The 18,598-nt window shown below is 48.0% G+C and overlaps 1 protein-coding gene across 1 annotated transcript in view; it reads right to left on the reverse strand.

Annotated features, from left to right (window-relative positions):
- Positions 1 to 9,718: 9,718 nt before the first annotated feature.
- LOC309416349 (sodium- and chloride-dependent betaine transporter-like) overlaps positions 9,719 to 18,598 on the reverse strand; it is a gene marked incomplete at its 5' end in the record, with an annotated part of 31,041 nt that continues 22,161 nt past the window's right edge. Inside the window, 3 exons of the mRNA XM_082013847.1 lie at positions 9,719 to 10,177; positions 13,857 to 14,027; positions 15,111 to 15,211. Coding sequence (XP_081869973.1) covers positions 10,034 to 10,177; positions 13,857 to 14,027; positions 15,111 to 15,211 — 416 coding nt within the window. The 3' untranslated portion in view covers positions 9,719 to 10,033. The remainder of the gene's footprint in view (positions 10,178 to 13,856; positions 14,028 to 15,110; positions 15,212 to 18,598) is intronic.

An 18,598-nucleotide genomic window follows, 5' to 3' on the forward strand; every position in this document is an offset into this window, starting at 1 on the left:
CTGAGTGAGTAAACATAAGTGCAAAGAGTGTTTTCTGAATAACAGCTATTGGATGTGATGATGGCAGTAAAAGCAGCCAAATAATCAGGCTAGCCATCTCTCGGTTTAAAATTCATTTGGAAAAATCATTAGCACAATCATTGTAAAATAAGCAGAAGTGTAATCACTCGAGGATAATTTGCAAAGAGGAAGAGGGCTGCACTCACTGAAAAGAGCTGCTAGTAGCTATGAGGCTGCCTGGCTCTGACTAAGGCCACCGAGTCCACCGCCTCCAGAGGGAAGCGAAGCTGGCCAGCACGGCAGGTCTGGCAGGCACTGTTTTTTTCAGCCCCGTCTAAGGCATGGCCTTCTCCTCCGCAGCCTCAGCGATCCTGCCAGCCTGCGGTGGGGGCCAGGCTGGCTTGCCTCCTTCCTCCCCGAGCAGGCTCAGAGCTCTGCTCCGGTCTGCTTCCTGCCACCCAAACCATCCTCCCCAAAACGGTGGTCAGTAGGGTATAGATAGGGAAAGTGTCTAAGACCGGCGTGGGTAAAGCATGACGATTCCTGTGCTCAACCCTCCCAGCTTCCAACCACAAGTGCTGTACAGGACTTCCAAGCCCTGAAGGTCTGTTGAAAACTCCCTTGGTGGGGTCTAGGGATGCTTCATCAGCAGTGGCCGGGCTGTTAATACCCCGTAGCACAATCACCTCCCAGCCTTGCTGGCCTCTTCTCCCCAGGGAAGCTGCCAGAACCTGGGCTCCTCTTGATCTCGGGCACCTTGTGTGATCACTCTCAGTCAAGGTGGGATGAGCCAGCCCTATGGCATAGGGAGAGGTCTTGCCCCACACATTTATAGTTCTTCACAGGCTGCCAGCCATGCACTTGGGGCCCGGAACTTCTTTGAAACATCTTTTCCCCAGAAATCTGTCCAATAGTTTCCCCAGCTAGCACCTTTATTTAGAGCTGCCTTCACCCACTGGTCTTAAAGCTACATTTATGCCACTTGTGCCTGCAGCTGCTAGGAAATAGCCCTTAGGAACAATTTCATCTGGAGATTACTTGTTTCAAAGACTAGGCATTTTTAAATCACTTCTACTGCCAGCAACACAAAGCAAGCAGAACATGGTGGAGGAACAGAAATTGTAAAAGAAATACAGTAAGAACAAAACCGAAAATAAGTACAAGGAAAGAAAAGGAGTTTCTACCCTGTAGGTGATTAAAGGTGACCCGCAAAAGAAAAATAGATTGGATTGGAACACTGTTGTTCAGGACTCACCTATTCACTTTTTTCCCCTGGAATACTCTAGAGGCAGAGAGAGAGAACTAGTGAGATAATGTCACTGGAGACGCCAGCAGCAAGACTTCATCAGCTGTGAAACAGCCAAGTTCTGTTAAGCTCAGTGTTTTTTCTGTTGTCTGTCCTGGGCACTTTACCTTAGCTCACGTGGTTGAGAAACACCTGGGAGAAAAACTTCCTCTGCTAAAGATTTATCAGCACTGAACTTTCAGTCAGCAGGTGAAACCTGAAGGACCAAGAGTCCTCCAGCACAAAATGAAGAAGATCAATCTGACAAGTCCTGAGATGTCTTATGGGAGGAGGGGGGATATTAGGTAGAAGAGAAAGAAAAGGCCACTAAAAGAAAATCCATGTCTTCAAAGAAGTCTCAGTGGTGTTTTCCCTATTATTTCTTTGAATGAAGAGCCTCACCTCCTGCTTGTTTTGGTAGGGTGGTAGTTCTAGGTGTATGAACAATTTTTCCATTTGATTGAAATAAATAGGGCTGTATATATGGAAGCTTCTGAGAGGAGAGGAACACACTGCTTCATTAGGTGTGGCATGCCTGTGGTTTTTGTTAACAGCTAAAGCACAGCGAAAGCTCAGACCTCTGCACTGCCACAACACCTCCTTCCCCGGCCGCAGCAAAGCTGGTGGTGACGCTTGAGGATGGCCTGTACCCATGGGTACCCCATCCCGTTCGTCTGATCATGCTGAGAGCTATGGCACCTCGCTACGGCATGGATTCAGTTTCCTGCTGGGTGAAGCCAGACTTGTGTTGCCCTTTCAAAGCGTGAGGTTTAATTACTGGTGCCTGCCTCCCAGGAGTTGCCAGAAAGCTCTCGAGATGATTGCCGGTTAGTCCCTAAGCGCTGGCAAGGGCACGGCGCCTGCCTGTGAGCTGTCACCTTTCTCCAGGGATGCTCCAAAGGAAGGCGGGAGTCCCCAGAGCGCAAGCATGCCGGGGGGCCTGGTGGGGCACTGGTGGATCTGGGAGGCATGTGCCACTGGTGTCCACAGTGGGATTTGGGAGTGGACTCTGAGCACAGCAGAGTCTCCCCTTGCCCCCATCTTCCCGGCTATCTCCCCTGCTGCAGGGGTATCTGAGTGAAGCCGGGGACACCTGGGAGTCCAGCATCTCTGTGATGTGCCACCTCCTGGCCAGCACACTGACAAGGGGCACAAGGTCCCACAAACAAGAAGCAAGAGCTGCCACGGACACCAGCTGTGGGATTTCTGCAAGGAGAAGGACTTCTGGCAAGACTACAGTACCTACCCACTGCAGGGAGCTCTTCTGGGTCTTGTCTACCCATAAGCAACCAGTGTTGCCCATCTAAATCCAAACCGTTTAGGCTAAATGAAACCAGAGCAGCCCACTTTGCAAGCGTGATTATTGCAGTTTAAAGACCATTTGGGTGACAGGTGGACATAGTCACATTGACGAAAGTGTGCCTGTATCTGCAGGTTGTTCTGATAAATGTAGTTAAAAAAACTGAGCATCTTTCTATTAGTGAAACTGCTCTCACAGGGGACTCTGAGGATTTAGCTCTGTTGCTTCTAATCCTTCTAAAGCATTATGAAAAGTAACACTGTGTTCAACTTAGCTCAAACTTGATCCTGACGGACTTAATATAAATTAAAATTAGTGTGAATGAAACATAAATAGAAGTGTCTTCACATACTTTGGAAGATTTAACTGAAATCACATACTGTGTTAAACCATCCTTAACTTTAAAGTAAATGTGCCCTTAGGTCTAGTTACATCATTGGTATAGGTCTGCCAGGAGAGCGGATGATTTTCTTCCTTTTTATTAAGAGGCTTATGCTGATAAAAGCTCTGAGGTAGGTGCTTTAAATCAGCATAAGTACAGTTATACTGATAGAGCTTATGCCACTCCCCAGTCCAACAGTATAGCAATGGTCTCCTACAGGGAGAAGAAGCCTTATTGCACTGCTGTGTTTGACCTCAAAAGCACAGGGGTGTGAGGAAAAATGTGATAGGTGTGAGGGAAAAAGCGGACAGATGTTGGTGTGAGATGCAAGCCAGGGAAAGTTAAAAAGAGAGGCAGGATAACCCTTGGCCACCACAGGCACCCCGTCGTGATGAGTATGGAGGCCGGGGAAAGAAGAGGAGGAGGAAGAGCAAAGGCTTGTCCCCTCTGCGAAGTGCCACGCAGGTGCAATCTCATTTATCACCACATAGGAAGGGACGGTGTCTGCCCCATGTGCAGGGCTATGCCGACACGCCTGCAAGCTGGAGGGATGGGGCAGAGCTGGCCTGGGTGAGGGAAAACGTCTCCAGCCTGCAGCCTTGCTGCTGCTGGCCCATGTGATGCACAAAACCAAAACGAGCCCTTGTTTGCAGCGATCGAGTTTCACCCCCCGGGGGATTTGCTTCTATTGATAGAATTGGCTGGTGGGAAATTGCCTTGCCATCGTTCGATGGGCTGTACGTCAGCCCATCCAAGGGACTCTGGCCAGAACAACCCGAAGGTGCTGCTGACACCTCTGCCCGGGGTCAGTAAAACACCCTTCCCTTCCTTCCAGAGAGGGAAGAAAGTTTGGAAAGTTTTACCAAGGTTACAAATTACCCCTACTTATAGTCAAGGACAGCTGCTGGGAGAGACGCCCCAGAAGTAACTGCACAGGTCAGCACCCCCCTGCCCCGATAAAGCCCAACTCCAACTGCCTGGAGAGCAGGAAAGCAGGAAAGTGGAACTGAGCTCAACCACCCCCAAATGCAAGGAAAATGCCACCCCTGCACTGAACTGCAAAAGAGGCTGGGGTTCGTGTCAGGCACCAAATAACTTTTAAAAGCTGGATCTTTTAACTGCTGGCTAGGGCAGGTAACTCATTACGGGGGGAAAAAAAAAAAAAGGACACAGAAGGCTAACACTGCCTGGACGTGTCTTCTCCAAAGTTACGAGGTTAAGCCCCAGCACCGGGCCAGTTCCCATTGCCAGGCTGCCTCCCACCATCCTGAAGAGGCTAAGCCAGTGTTTCTGATCTACACCGCTGTGCCTTGCCACTGGGGGGATTCCTCTTCAGCAGATCCTGGGCCCACCTGTGCGCTGCTTGCAGCATCCCAGCACAAAACCCTCCGCTCCCGGAGAGCCTGGTCAAGAAACACCGGGCTCCAGCTCCCAGGTCACTTCAAAGCTGGTGTGTGGGGAGGCAGACGCATGTTGCACGACGTCTGGCCCTTCTCCAGGATGTTTTTTTGTTTGGGGGTGGGTTTATTTCTCCATGAGAAAAAAAAGCTCATTTCATCTCCTGTTGAAAGATGAGGTCAAGAAAGGCACCAGACTGCCTGTAATCACTCATCCTCCTCCAGTGACCACTATCTACGCCATGGCACAGCAAAAATCTCACACTCGATAAAACATATTTTGGAAAAGTCTAGTGGCCAGTGGCAAATAACGAATGAGCGTGAGCACGCCTCCAGTCCAGAGCAGTCATCCTAGGCAGCTAGTTGGGTAAAGCTCCCCGTCCTGACTGTAAACCAGGCTGGGCAGGAAACTATTTTACACCCTATAAAAAAAAAGGAGAAAAAAAATCAAGAGATCACTTCACAGCATGGTCTTGGCATGTCACCAAAAGCAGGACAGGACGGAGTCGCCCACGACTGGCTTTGCACAGCCATTGAAAGCATTTCTCCCTGGGAATCCCTTTCTTTTCCACATAGCTTTCCAAGCACAGGCTTGACAAACCAGAACAGACAGCTCCGAAAATACATGTCCTCCTTTGCAGAGACAGTCGTGGGTCAGGGATTCAAAACAGAGCCAGGATTGTCCTCCAAGAGCAGTAGAGAGGGCAGAGCTTATCCTGGGTTTCAAAACAAAACCAAGCAAAACAAACTCCCCACTGCCCCCCCCAAGTGCTGTTAGACACGTTTCTTCTCTTCCCTTGTCCCCAGCAAGAGAGTCAGGAATACAGTCTTTGACTGATGCCCCAGCCTTTCCCTGCAGCCCTGCGGGGGGAACTGGATGGCAGCATATACACATCCCTTCATCCCCTCAGGTCTTAAATTTTAATCCGTACTTTTTGAAAGCTTCTATTATTTTACCTTCTCCTTTGATGAACGTTACTCCCCTCTTACCCTGTTCAAACCTGACTTAACTAATTAGTAAGAGGCTGTATATAAGCGCATGTAACCTAATAAAGAACAGAAAGACGACCAAACACTCTCTATACCCGCATGACTGCAAACCACCTTTTTTGTGGCCCTTGTTGGCTGTGCACCCAAGTCACTTGGCTACTGTCTCTTATTTCTACCTGCGCAAAGCCCTCCTCCCTTCAAGACCAGCAAAGCACCTCACCAAACCCCTCCTGCCACACACTAGGGAAGCAAAAGCTCAGGCAAGTCCCCAGGTGCAAGCACAAACCACACAGCCGCTGCAGAGCACCCATAAATCACACAGTGCAAACATGATCCAAGGTCCCTGGCCTCTGAGAAACTAGCCTCCCCTGCTCTTCTAAGGGTTTTCACAAACAAAAATGCCCTGTTTCCTCCAGCTCAGTCCCTACTGCCCTTTGTCCTCTACTGGCCCTTGGCAAGGTGCAATACATGGACAGGATCAAGGGAAAATCAAGAGCTTTGCTCAGGATGGAGCTGTGGCTCCAATCCTTGACAGCTAACCCCTGCGCTAGGGTTATCGTGGGCATAGCTTCTCTCACATAAAAAACTAAGACGGGAGCTGGAGGGAGGGCACAGCTGCATCTCCAGCTCATTGAGAGCTACAGCAGATCACTGTCCTTTGTCTGAGGGCTACCATGGTCACCTGGGGCAGGGGAAGGTTTGAGAGCCGAGTTCCAACCGCAATGAAATTCCACTGCAATTCTCCTCCCCCAAAAAACTTCGTTGAATGTTGGAGTCATGAAAATTGAAGATATCTTGGCAATGAGAAGAAATACATATTACTTCATGCTGGACAAAGGTAGAAGTGCAAGAACTGCTCTAAGAGTCCTCCAGAGCCTGGATGCACCCTCCAGGGCCAGGTTGGAAAGGGCTCCCCGGCCAGCTGCGGCCCCGGGTCCGTGTGAGGGACACCACGGCGTCTCCCTACCCAACTAGGCAGCAGTCCAGCCAGGCCTGGAACCACCTTCATTCAGATGAGGTTCTAAGGGAAGAGGCTCAAGAATGACTTGCCAGAAGGGCATGGGAAGAAGGGGCTTGTTTGGTGCACACAGGGATGGACACAGCCTCTCCGGCTGGGAGGGTGGATGAGCAGTAGGGGGAGCATGGCAAGCAAATAACTCTTAACAACTTGCTTGGCTTGTTTGCCATTTGTTTTATCTTTCTTTCTTCAAATTTTGTCAGGTATGAGTTTTCAACTATCATTTCCTTCTCCTTTATTTTCCATTTGCCACTGTCGAAGGAAGAAGGGAGGGAAGGCTGAAGGGGAGGGAATGGGAAAAATGGGAAAAAAAGAAACAGAGAATGAAGAAAGGAGAAGGAAAATAAATACAAGACCGTTTGGCTTGATTTCTTTTTTAACAAACCATTTTCCTGCCTTTCCTTTCTGGAGAGAGGGGTGAAAACAGTCGTCTAATGAAAAAAACCCTGAAAACCCAGAAGTGATAATTAGGTGCATGACAGATGTCTGTCCTTCCTTCTGTATACGTTGTTTTCCCTTTGACCAGGAGGAGCAGCACAGTATGGCCACCTCATAACTTCCCGTGGACTTCAGCTTCAAATGCATCATGTCTTGGCCTCCTAGCAGCAATTAAGGGGGCGGGGGGGGAACTCTCCCTCCTCTCCATACCACCTCTTTGATAGTGTATTTACACGCCGGTGGTGTGCAGGAAGGGAGCAGTTTCCCATCAGACTCAGGGGCCTCCAGAAGTGCCCACTTCCAGGGGCAGATGGAGACCTGTCCCATCTGTCGTACGCGCACAGCAATGCCCGAGATGTTTGTATCAGTTTAGAAAACCATTACTTGGTCTCTCTCCATGCCTGCATGCTGGGGGTCTCATAGCAAGAGACAGGCATTGGGAGCATTTTTGCCTGTTCCCCCAGCTGGGTGTACCTGGGTCACTGAACTTTCCCTTAAACTTCCTGAGACTCTGTCAATCCCATCCAAAGTGCCTGGATGAATTTCCTGATCCTGGGAATTTTGTAATTGCTTTCAATGGGAACAGCAATACCTTCTCTGACTTTATTAAAATATGCTGCTTCCTGGCAGAGGTGGGACGCTAATACCCAATTATACACAAACAACAGATGAACCAGTTCATGCAGTATTTATTTTCAATAACACAGCCCTATATTTGTGCTCAAAATTGAAAAGTGATTTAATTCTATCTATCTAGGATTTTTGCAGTGTAATCAGTCTACCTCAGCAAAAGGAGTGAACACATCTCCACGACTTCTCTGGCATCTCTTACATTCTCTCTTACATCTTGGAGGCAAGGCAGCAGGAGCAAAGGGGTTAAATGTCCTACCAAGGGTCGTACAAGAGACCGGTGCTAATGCCTAAGACTGAATCTGGATGGCAAGTCCCAGCCCTTTAACTTTCCTTTCTGTTGCTTGAAGAAGAGAAGGCAGGTTTCCTTCTCAAAACCAATACCACCATTTTTGACCACGGGTACTGTCAAGGCAGCCTGAAATCAAACTCCTCGTGCGCGGCCCCACCGCAGCTCTGGGCGTGGGGAGGCAACCGCAGAGCAAGTAGCCCCCGGGGCCGGTGATTTCTCCGGCTGATCGGGCCATGCCACCCTGACACTGCTGCTCCTTGGTGGCAGCCACTGGACTTTGCTCTGGCTGCATGTAGAGACCCGCTGTGGGGAGCTGCTCCCCCCAGCCAAATCGTGAGCAACGCCGCTGGGAGGGAGAGGAAAAAACACCAAAACACGACGAGGCCTGACTGCCAGCCTCAGGATGTTAAGCTCTTCCCAAGGACTATTGCTGCAATGTGGCATCTAGCTCTTTAAAAAATAAAAATAAAATAAATGGTGTCTTTTGTGGTGCCGCCATCCTTTGCAGGGAACAAGAATGAGGTTGGCCAGCTATCTGCCTTTTACCGTAAATCATCTCCAGTGAAACAACAACGTCCCAGAGAGGTGCACATTTTGATACTTGACTTTCAGTGTTCATTTCACCAACAACTTTTAGTTTTTAAAGGAAAGGAAATAAAACGGAAAAAAGATTGCCCTGTGCTAATTCGCCAGTTAAACTCACAGGAAACTGCAAAAGATAAGGTTCCCATAGCAATTGGAATAGGTGCCGCGTTCCACTGATGAGGCCCGATTTTCCCGCTTACTTTCAGTGCAGGTGGTTTATCTCCACACAGCACAGGGAAAAGCAATTACTTGGAACAAGGAACAAGGGAAAGGAGCCTGTGGCATCTCTGATTCTTTTTAATAGCCGTTCTCCGGCACAGTTTGATGCACCACTATTGCAACACAGCCGTGCACCGGCGCGTGTACCCCCGACCACAGCAAAGCTCCTGGGGGGTTCCTGCCACTGGCTTTTGCTGTGGTTTTATCTGTGAAGTTCTGAGAGGTGTTCAAGCAGGTTTTGGCAGGGCGTTTTACAGCCCCAGCCTCCACAGGACAGAGCTCTCTGGCACCGCACCAAACGCCGCATCCGAGCGCAATACCTTCCAGACATTGCCTCACATTCACGACTACCCTGGCAATGAGAGACCTTTAAATTGATACAATCTGCTTCCAATGAACCCATTTTACCTATTAATTATTGCTTTATCTTGCCTGAGCTTATGATTATTGTGCCCAGTTATGTCTTCCTTATCCCCTGAGCAGTCATCTGCAGCAAAGCCAAGGGAGCACAATCCTTCTCCCACCCGTGCCCCAAAGCTACTCTGCAGCACAGAATCAGGCCCATCAACTCCTTCATTAATTCCTCTAAAAAATGCCCCAGCAGTGCAGTTAAATTTGTGGGCGTGCAGTCCCCAGGGTCTCATTTCTCCCTGCTGTGCTGCAGCTCATTTTTTTTACCAACTGCTCTGGGACTTTTCCTGCACTCCAGGAATTTTCTGAAAGAATTGTCAAATATCCAGTTGTTTCACTCTCAGATGCATTTGCACTTGGCTGTGTAGTTCTGACCAAGAGTGAGTGCCCTGGATAGTTGTTCCTCACCCCGTTTCCAGCCTGCGATTGCCTTGAGATCCGTCATCAATAACTATGATTGCATCGAGCAACCTGTCACTCTCTTCCCTTTCAGTGACAACAGAAGCTGTAACTACTAACGTGCGGCAGCCTCCTTTCATCATTGCCTCTGATATGTTCCTGGCTCCCTCTCCCTCGTACGTAGGTGACCTAGCAATGCACTTCCCTTTGTCATCCTGCAGCTCCTTATGTACTTCTGAACCAACTTAGTTATTCCCTGCGCTAACGCCCCATCGTTTTGTGCCTTTGCATCCCTGACTTTGCTCCTGCACACCTTTATTCTCTGCTCTCTCTCACCACTGTGGTTTCCTTTCCTCCTCTCAACATGACTGCTTTCTTTTTGTTCTTTTCTTTTTTTTTTTGATAATACGTTGTTTTTCTTTTCCCCACCAGTGTCAGTACTGGAGGACACTGCTGACAAAAGCCTCTTGCTCTCTCCCTGGCTGCTGACAGGGAGAGTTGTCTCCAGGGTGTCAGAAGAAATGCTGTCCCTGGTGGGTGCAACCAGCTGGCTGGAAGGAGAGGGTGTCCTGGATGCTTCGTCTCAGACGTGAAGGAGAGAAGGGAAGAGCCCAGGAGAGAAAAGAAACCACTTCAGGAAGGAGAGAGCAAATCAGTCTAGGGTATGGAGGAGACATCCCTGGTGCCTTAGAAGTGGGTTTCTCTCTCTGTGATGCTGAGCACCTCTTGGACTGGAGGGGACCATCCCTTGCGCTTCAGCTCTGACAGCCCCGCCACATGCTTCTTCAGCTGCGGCAGATCCTCCGCTGGGGAAATGAGCTGCGTTAGCCGCTGCGGAGAGGAAGTCTCTGTTAATTAAGTTGATAAACAAACTGGCGCCCAATAGTGATCCACAGCCATTGCTGGGGGCAAAGGCATCTAGAGAGCTAATGCTCCCAGCTCCCTGCTCCTCTCCTGCCAAACGGCTGTGAAAGGGAGAGGAAGGAGAGCAGGTTCGTCTAACTGCTCTCGGTGACAATTACTCCACCTCTGGGCTCAAACGCAGGCCATGGATTGACAACCCAATGTACAGGGCTCCTCAGACATATTTCTGGGAGGAAGGATGCTAGGGATTAGCCTCACAGACATTTTCTGTGTCCATGGGAAAAACACCATAAAGCCCTCTTTTTTTCCGTATGCCAAGTAGCCGTGCTTCCCGCTGACTTTGGTGGGAGCTGCAGAGCCTTCCAAATGGTCTGACCATTAAAAATTGCTGGGCATCTCCTGCTATGGTCCAAAACAGGATGGCAGGCGATACCTACCTCAGTGGCACTTCCCTGTTAAAGCAGTCCCTCCGCAGACTGGTTCCTGCCCATATCAGCAGGTCATACCAGCTCCCCTCTTCCAGCCTCACCGTGACGGTGCAGGCAGGAGTTGTGGGGCAGCTGCCTGCCCTTAGCTCTCCCTGTCCTCTGCAACCCAAGGTGCTGCAGGCTGTTCCACACACACGTACGTTTGTGTTGTGTCAGCTGTGGGGAGTTTATTCTTAAAAAATGCTAAGAACTTGGAGTTATTTGGGCAAAAGGTGCTGGCCCGCAGAGACAGCTGCCGTGAATTTCTGGTCTTTCTCATCCCATTTTTGAAGCCCTTCTGGTGCCACACACTTTCCTCAGATCACCTCATCTCCTCCCAAAACCAAGTAACAGGCAATGTCCAGCAGCCACCTGCCTGGCTCCATGGGCCAACAAATAATTTCCCTGCTGAAAACCAACTTTCACAGTTACTTTTTCCATCACAAGCTGTTCAGGCCAGTGCACGCTCCTCCCTTACAGAGTGCATCACAAGCAGAGCAGGCAGTTCATCCATGACTCATTGGATTAATTTCCGTGCTTCCACTCCTTGTGAAGTGCCTGCCAGAATCCTGGATTTTGCTCATTTATTCAAAACTATTTGCCCCATGATTTCTGACATCAGCCTTGGCCTGCAGCTGCTCTGTGAGCAGTTCATTGTGAGTTTTCAGTCTTTGGAGCTTGAGCTGTCTTAATCAGACGCATTAGGAAACAACATTTGCGTTTCTTCATCAGTCAAGTGTAACAAGAGGAATCAGTTTGTTGCAGTGACTAATCATAAGTACCAATTACAAACTTGCTTTCAGTGAATGGTTTGCAATATTCAGTTGAAAGGCACCATTCCTGGAAGCATCTGTGTCAGGAAATTAATTCACTAGATTTCTGGGGTGTGACTGGAAGAAAGGAACAGGTATATTTTGAGAAAATCTGTTTTCAAAACAGGACCAAGTATTCCAGGAGGTATCGTGTGGTTGGCTTTGATTGTTCCCTGAATCAACCCAGGCTTAGCAGCCGATTCCTCCCTACATGCCTAAACCACATCCTTGAAAGTTTGTTCATACTAATATAACTGAGAAGTCCCTGGAAATTACAAGAAGTCACATTTAAACCAGGGAAAACAGAAAAACCCTCAACGTGAAATTAGCCAAATCAATTCCTCGGATGTGCTGTAAAATAAGCATTAACACTACTCACAGCAGCATTTCAGTCCAAGGGCTCAAAGCACTGCCACAGGTGAGAAATACTGCTTGTTTAGCAGGCAGGACATTTGGGCAATTACTTCACTGACAGCTTCAAGTCCTCATTTAGACATATGAAACCTCTGAGCTGTGGGCAGTCAGGCATGTTGTCAGCCACGCAGTCAAACTCTTCAAACCGGCCACGGGAATGGACAGATGTATTACTCTTAAATGGTCTGGAGCACAGGCGAGGGCTGTAAGAGGCAGGACTCAAGATCTGAACTTGGAGCAAATCATCTCACAGCACCCTGGCACAAGATGCACCTGGAGTTCCTCATACTGCGAGGTGTACAGCTCCCAGCTCCCTCCCAACCTTGTCATCTCTTCATGGCCACCAACGGCAACTGGAAGGCCCGAGGGCCAAAGGCAGCTAAACAGGAACTATTTCACAGCATTGTACTTTTCCTCCACCTCCCTGCCTGAACAGCTTATGCCCCCACACTGTTTCACTGAAGACTTTCGTCAGTACCGTTCCCATCTGGGCGTTGCACTGTATCTTCTCCGGAGCCTAAGATGGGCATTAGCCAGCTCTGCCACAGCTCCTGTCACTCTCTATTAAGTCACATCTCTCAGCCAGTAAATAAGAGCCCCATGGGCACAGATTCACCTTTCCTGAGGCAACAGAGCCAACGAGGACATGCTGCACCCAGTCCGTTCCTTGCTGTGTTGGCAGTGCAGGGTCCTCCTCCTCATGACCCCACAATATGACTGTCACACCTACACCACAGCAACAGGGATGCTCCCATCCCCTGTTCACCTGCTCCCCCTCCCCAACCAGTCGCAGTCAAGCCTGCAGTCAGTGAGGATGGGGAAGGACCTGAAGAGAAACTGTGCAGAAATTTATATGCACTGTACACCACTCAGGTCTTTCTTCATGCATCAGGTGAGGTGTCATATCTATGCCACCATCTTATAGAATCATAGAATAGCCCAGGTTGGAAGGGACCTCAAAAGATCATCTGGTCCAACCTTTCATGGGAAAGGGAACCTAGCACCCTGCCCAATCACGTCCTGAAATCCCCCAGCACTGGGGACTCCACCACATCCCTGAAGAGGTTGTTCCAGTGAGTGATTGTTCTCACTGTAAAAATTCCTTTCTTATGATGAGATGAAACCTCTTCTGGAGCAACTTGTACCCTTGTCTTCTCCTTGTGGCTCCTTGTGAAAAGAGAGCCTCCATCCTCTTTGTAGCTGCCCTTTAAGTACTGGAATACTGTGAGGAAATTCCTCCTCAGTCTTTTCTTCTCCAGGGTGAAAAGACCTAACTCTTTCATCTTCCTAGACACAGTTCTTCCTAGGACAAGGTGTTTACAGTGAAAGAGGACAGGCTTGGGCATGGCACAGGGCAGACCTTTACAGTTCTGTGAGCATGTCCTCTTTAATAACCATGTGTAATCTCTTCAGAGGAAATAACAGTCCTGACCCAGGACTAAAAGGGGAGCAGGGGCAAGGGACAAGAAGCAAGGAAAAACAGATCCTGGTTTTGCACTGGGTTTGCACTGGCACCAATCAGTAACAGAAGAGGAGGCAAAAGTGACAGCATGCCATCTTTACTTAATTACATGGTCAGCAGGACTACCTGAACAATAAACCAAGCCAACCAGCCTGTGGCCTTGGGTAGCCCACACTGAGGGGGTCCTCTGCCATCCAGTGGAGCCAGTGTTAGAGACGCTCCACATATGTCTACATATTGCACCGAGCACAGTGGTGCAAGGTCTCATGGAAGAATCTGAACTTTTGATGATCACCCTGGAAGCTGTGCTGAGACTCTCCAAGCCCTCCAAATTGCCAGCAAGAGCTACAGGGCATTCTGGGGAAGGGCCACCCTCACCCCCCTTGCCTTCTCAGAGGAGAAATGTGCCATGTACATCTTCCCTGGGGCCCTGCCTTTGAGCCGTCTGGTGGAAGCAGCAGCAACTTGCTCAGTGACCACAATCCCAGTACCTGCTTCAGGGGTCCTTTGGTTCTCAGGAGGATGAAGATGGCGTAGAGAGGAATGCAGACCATGGAGGAGAGTGCCATCAGCCAGCCCACCACATAGCCCCAGGGCGGGTACACGTAGGAATTGTTGTATTTCAAGGGCGTATACTTGATCAGGGAAAACAGGAAGACGGCCTGAGAAAACACAGACATAGTTCAGAGCAAAGGGAGCAGCAAAGCCGGGCAGCCTGGCCACCCTGCAGGCACAAGCTGGGCAGCAATGAGTATGCTGTCTTGTATGAACTAGCATGGACCTTGCTAGCTGCAGCAAGGCAGAGCTTGGTGCATGCTGACCACACAAGGAGTTATCTCAGATCCAGGACCAGGCTTCTCCACAGTGTAAAGCCTTCAGGATTCCTGAGGGTCCAACCTAAGTAAAGTTAGCAGCAGCTTTGAGGGTCCAGCAACATTGAGACAGCAATTTATTCATATCAAAGTCAGGAATTGTTGTTGTCCCTGGCAGAATCCCTCCAGAAATGCCACATGGTCACAGATTTACCCTTCTTGAGGCTTTCTAGCCACAGAGCTCTCAGATGATTTGGGCTGGATCAGGCTTGCTTTGAAAATTTCCCTGACATTCAACTCCTGCTAGAGCCCAAGGACAAAGGACCAGAAATCTTCTGTAAGCTGTAGGCATAGATCCCATCTGTGTTCCCACTGAGGTCAAAGAAAACAACTCTCAATATCAGATGTGGGAGCAGCATTTGAGTCAGAAATCATGTAAAAGTCAGTGGAGCAAGACTGGACATAAACTCAAAACAGGCAAGAACTTGCCTGACTTAGGATGCATTTTCTTTAAACACAGTTGTCACAGAAGTTTTAAAAGAGATTTAATAACATAGAAAGCAAATGGGCATAGAGCGATATTTCTGAGCCACGGGAGATCACAGGAGCACAGGCTGAAGCAAATATTTCAGAACAGGGTCATTCTCACTGGTCTTCTATTCAAAAGTAATTTGACCAAACCTCTCCAGACTTTGAGGATACATTTCCCTTTGCCTTCACAGTAAACAAGTGGCTTTTCAGGCTGAATTAATTTTCCAGGCAAAAGACAAGGCTTTACAAAGGAAATAAATTGCCACCTCAGCTATGGACAAGCTTCTGCTTCTCCATAGCAGCTTGAAAAAATTACTGCAGCACCTTGAAGACACATCAACCTTTTCTACTGAGAGCCCAGGGACCCAGAATAATATGCCATGTTGTCGTAATTGCACTTACCGAGCACAGACCCGGGGTGAACACCAGCCAGCATATCTTGATCAAGGGCCGCGGCCGGAAACCAATCATGTCCTCAATGTTGTCATAGAAGCGGTTGGCACCTTGGCCACCAGGCAGCACAGAGACAAAGTCAGAGGTCAGATCATTGTTGTTTCTTTCAACCACTATTCGCATCAGATCCCAACTTTCTTTATTCTCAGTGTTTACTCCTGGCAAAAACACGGCTATCCTAAAATAATATAGCAGGAGGTAACGGGCTTTTCTGGCATCGAAAAGGCCCATCTGTGGCTGAATACAGATGGAGGTTTTTAACTTCAGCCATAAGTTATCAGAAAGCTTGACATAGAAGAAAAGCCCTGTCCCTCAGACAGCAGCAGCTGTAAGTGAGAGGATACAGTCCACTCAGAGCTGGTAAGGACCAGCACAGGGCAAGGAGGGGTGCCTGGTTTATAGGTCAGCAAGGGAAATGTGCTCTTGCAGGTTGAGCACATGGGATTGTGTGAGCCCAGAGCACTAAAAGGAACAAAGAGAGTGGGGAACACCGAACAAAACCCTCTCTTTGTAACTAGCACGGCACACTAGGGAACTCAAGAATCCCCACTTGGCCATTTCCCCTATCATCAAGAGCTTGCTTTCCACAGAATGTTTTATTTGTGACATAAACCCAGAAGACCTGGCAATCCAATCTCTGCTGGAAACCAAATCTTCCACCTGCAAGTGGGAGCTGTCCTGGGGGTGCCTGATCTTCTTCTCTCATTACTTTCACTTACTAGATTATGTTCACTTACTAGATTATGTTATCCACAGTACGCAGCACCCACCTGAATCTCATGATGCACCAGAGCGGGATATACCTCTGAAGAGCATCTAGAAGTCCTGCCACTGGCCAGACCCTATCCATTGACTCTTCCCAAGACAAAACACAAACAGGAAATGTTTGCAATGGTATATAGAGGAGACAGCATAATGCAGATGGACTTCAGCAGACCTCATAGTAAGCTCTAGGATGTCTTCAAGGAACAAGAGCCCCATGTTGGCCAAAAAGAGATGTAAAATAAGTAAGAATCAGAGTGTCATTCATAAGATGCCCTAACTTCTTCCTAACTAGAGCTAACCAGAGGTACTATATCAGACTGCCTCAGGTAAAATAGAGTAACAATATTAGACAAAAAAATGGAGCTAGACTGTGCATAGAAAGGGTTACCAATTAAGCACCTCTGAGATAAAATAATACCATATTTGTCTTATTTAAGTTTAATCACAGTGCTTAGCTAATGAAGAAGGGCTCTGCCTTGAGGGGTTTTCATCTCACTGTGAACTCAAGGTCATACCACAGTTTCCACATGCAAGCATGATGAGACCTTGCTTCTTTGCATCTTAACATGAGAAATATGGGCTGGGAAAAATATATGCCTAGAGGACTGGCCACACTTGCGAGTATTTGGGGTTTGGTGAGTTTTAATTTGGTTTGCATTTTTTATGTCTTAGAATTAAATTCCCGTATTAAGTTTCCTTTAAATATATTAATTCTACAAAAGCACATTATGTGTGCTTTTCTTTTTTGTAATGCTTTGCATTATTGTCTATATCCCATGACTAATGTTTGCAGGAAAGCTCTTTTAAACCCAGCTTTTTGAAGCATTTAGGCTAGGAGGGCAGGTTCTTTGAACACCTCATGGTTCCCGTCTTGAGTTGGCAACTTAACAAGTAGCCTCAAGCAAAGACAAGCTGTGGCATATCAAGGGACACACAGTCTTGTGTGGGAGCCCAGCCTACACCAGAGAGCAGAACCCTAAAACTTCCAAGCTGTAAATATCATGAGGCTTCAGACCACATTTCTGAAAATATACTGGGGATGAAAGGGAGATGGTATAAAAAATTTATTTTGCCAAAAAGCTAAAATCTTCCACGGGGTGAAAAAAAGGGAGAGAGATATAAATGATGCGACTTGCAGTTCAGAATATGAGCATAGTGCAGTCCCTTATACCATACAGTGTTTCCACAGAAACACACCATGATGTCAGATGTATGACAGATAAAGTAATTTGTAATACAACTTTGTGGAAGCCAAATTTTCACCACAAATTTGGATCTAGGATCTAGTGGAAGAGACATAGCAATTAAAGAAATATAAAGACACCAAACAAAAAGAAAGACACAATAGTCATCCATCCTCCACCATGGAAACAACCCAAAACTTAGGATGTTGGTTATGGTGTGCCTCCATCTGTCCTTATCCCTATTCTCTGTAGTACCATCATCAGGTCCCGCATTTCCATGACCACTGTGGCAGTCAGTAGGTGACATGATGAAACACAATGGGATCTGACATGAATGTCCTCAGAGAGTATACGAACAGGAGGTTTTACATGTTCTACATTTCACAGGCTTAAGAAGCCATCAGTTCAATCACTCAACATTGGCTTTTTGAGCAAATCAGAAGCTGGGGGACACGTGCAGTCCTCCTTCATTCCCAGTACATTAGAAGGATTAGATAAAGCTCCTGCAGAGAAAGCCATAAAGATTTCCCCAAAGAGATTTTTGTTGGAATGAACAAAAATGTTTGCTGTTATCCCCAATATCCTAAGTCAAGGAAGATGGTACGCAGGCACAGGGCAGTTATCCATGCACGCTTGTACCACTTCTCTTGTGCTGACCAAATCCCATGTACCTTCAAAGCTGTTGCATGATTTTCTGACAAATTACTTAATTTTGCTAAATTCATGGGAATACATTCCACATGAACCCAACTAGAAATTTGCTTACATCCTTAAGTCTTGTCCTTATGGACTCCTTCTCATTTTATGTAGCTTATAACAACTGCAAGTGATATCCAAACCGAAAGGGACAGAGATTTTATTTTTACAATAACCAGAAACAGTGAGTTTCACAGGTCTGCTAGTTTGGAATCTATGAAAAAGCCCTCCCTTTTAAATCTTTTCTCCCAAGCTGCATTTATTTGCTTTCATCTATATCAAACTTAACCCACAGGATTTCAATAGGTGATGATCCCACCTCTATGCCATAGCGCTGAGCTTGTATCTGCTCCCTCCCTGTCCCAAACCTGCAGCACCAACACCTGCGCCAAGCCTGTGCAAAATGCCAACAGCAGAGGCGTTGTGGCACTGCAACACCTGCACACCCTTTGTGTACCAGCTGCAGAGAGCAGGCCCTTTGCCGTCCATAAATAAGCGTGTAAGATTGCCGGGAGCCGGTGCATCCGCATGGGTGAAGCGCACGCAGCCAGTGCAAGCCTGATGGGCAGGATCCGGGCAGAAGGAGGCTGATGCTGCTGGTAGCCACACTGGGTGGGAGCAAGAGAGCGAGAGAAAGATTTATACCAGCACAACACAGAGTCACCCTAGGGCCACCCACCGGTACCTGCTGGCATCAGTTTGCTTTAGCTTTGTAAACAGTCCTAATGGTCTCAGCCCTGGCTCTCCTGAGGCAGTGGAGGCCCTCACTTTCTCCTGGAACAGCTAATCCTG

The sequence above is a fragment of the Phaethon aethereus genome (assembly GCF_964289735.1).
Source record: "Phaethon aethereus genome assembly, chromosome: 1".
NCBI lineage: Eukaryota > Metazoa > Chordata > Aves > Phaethontiformes > Phaethontidae > Phaethon > Phaethon aethereus.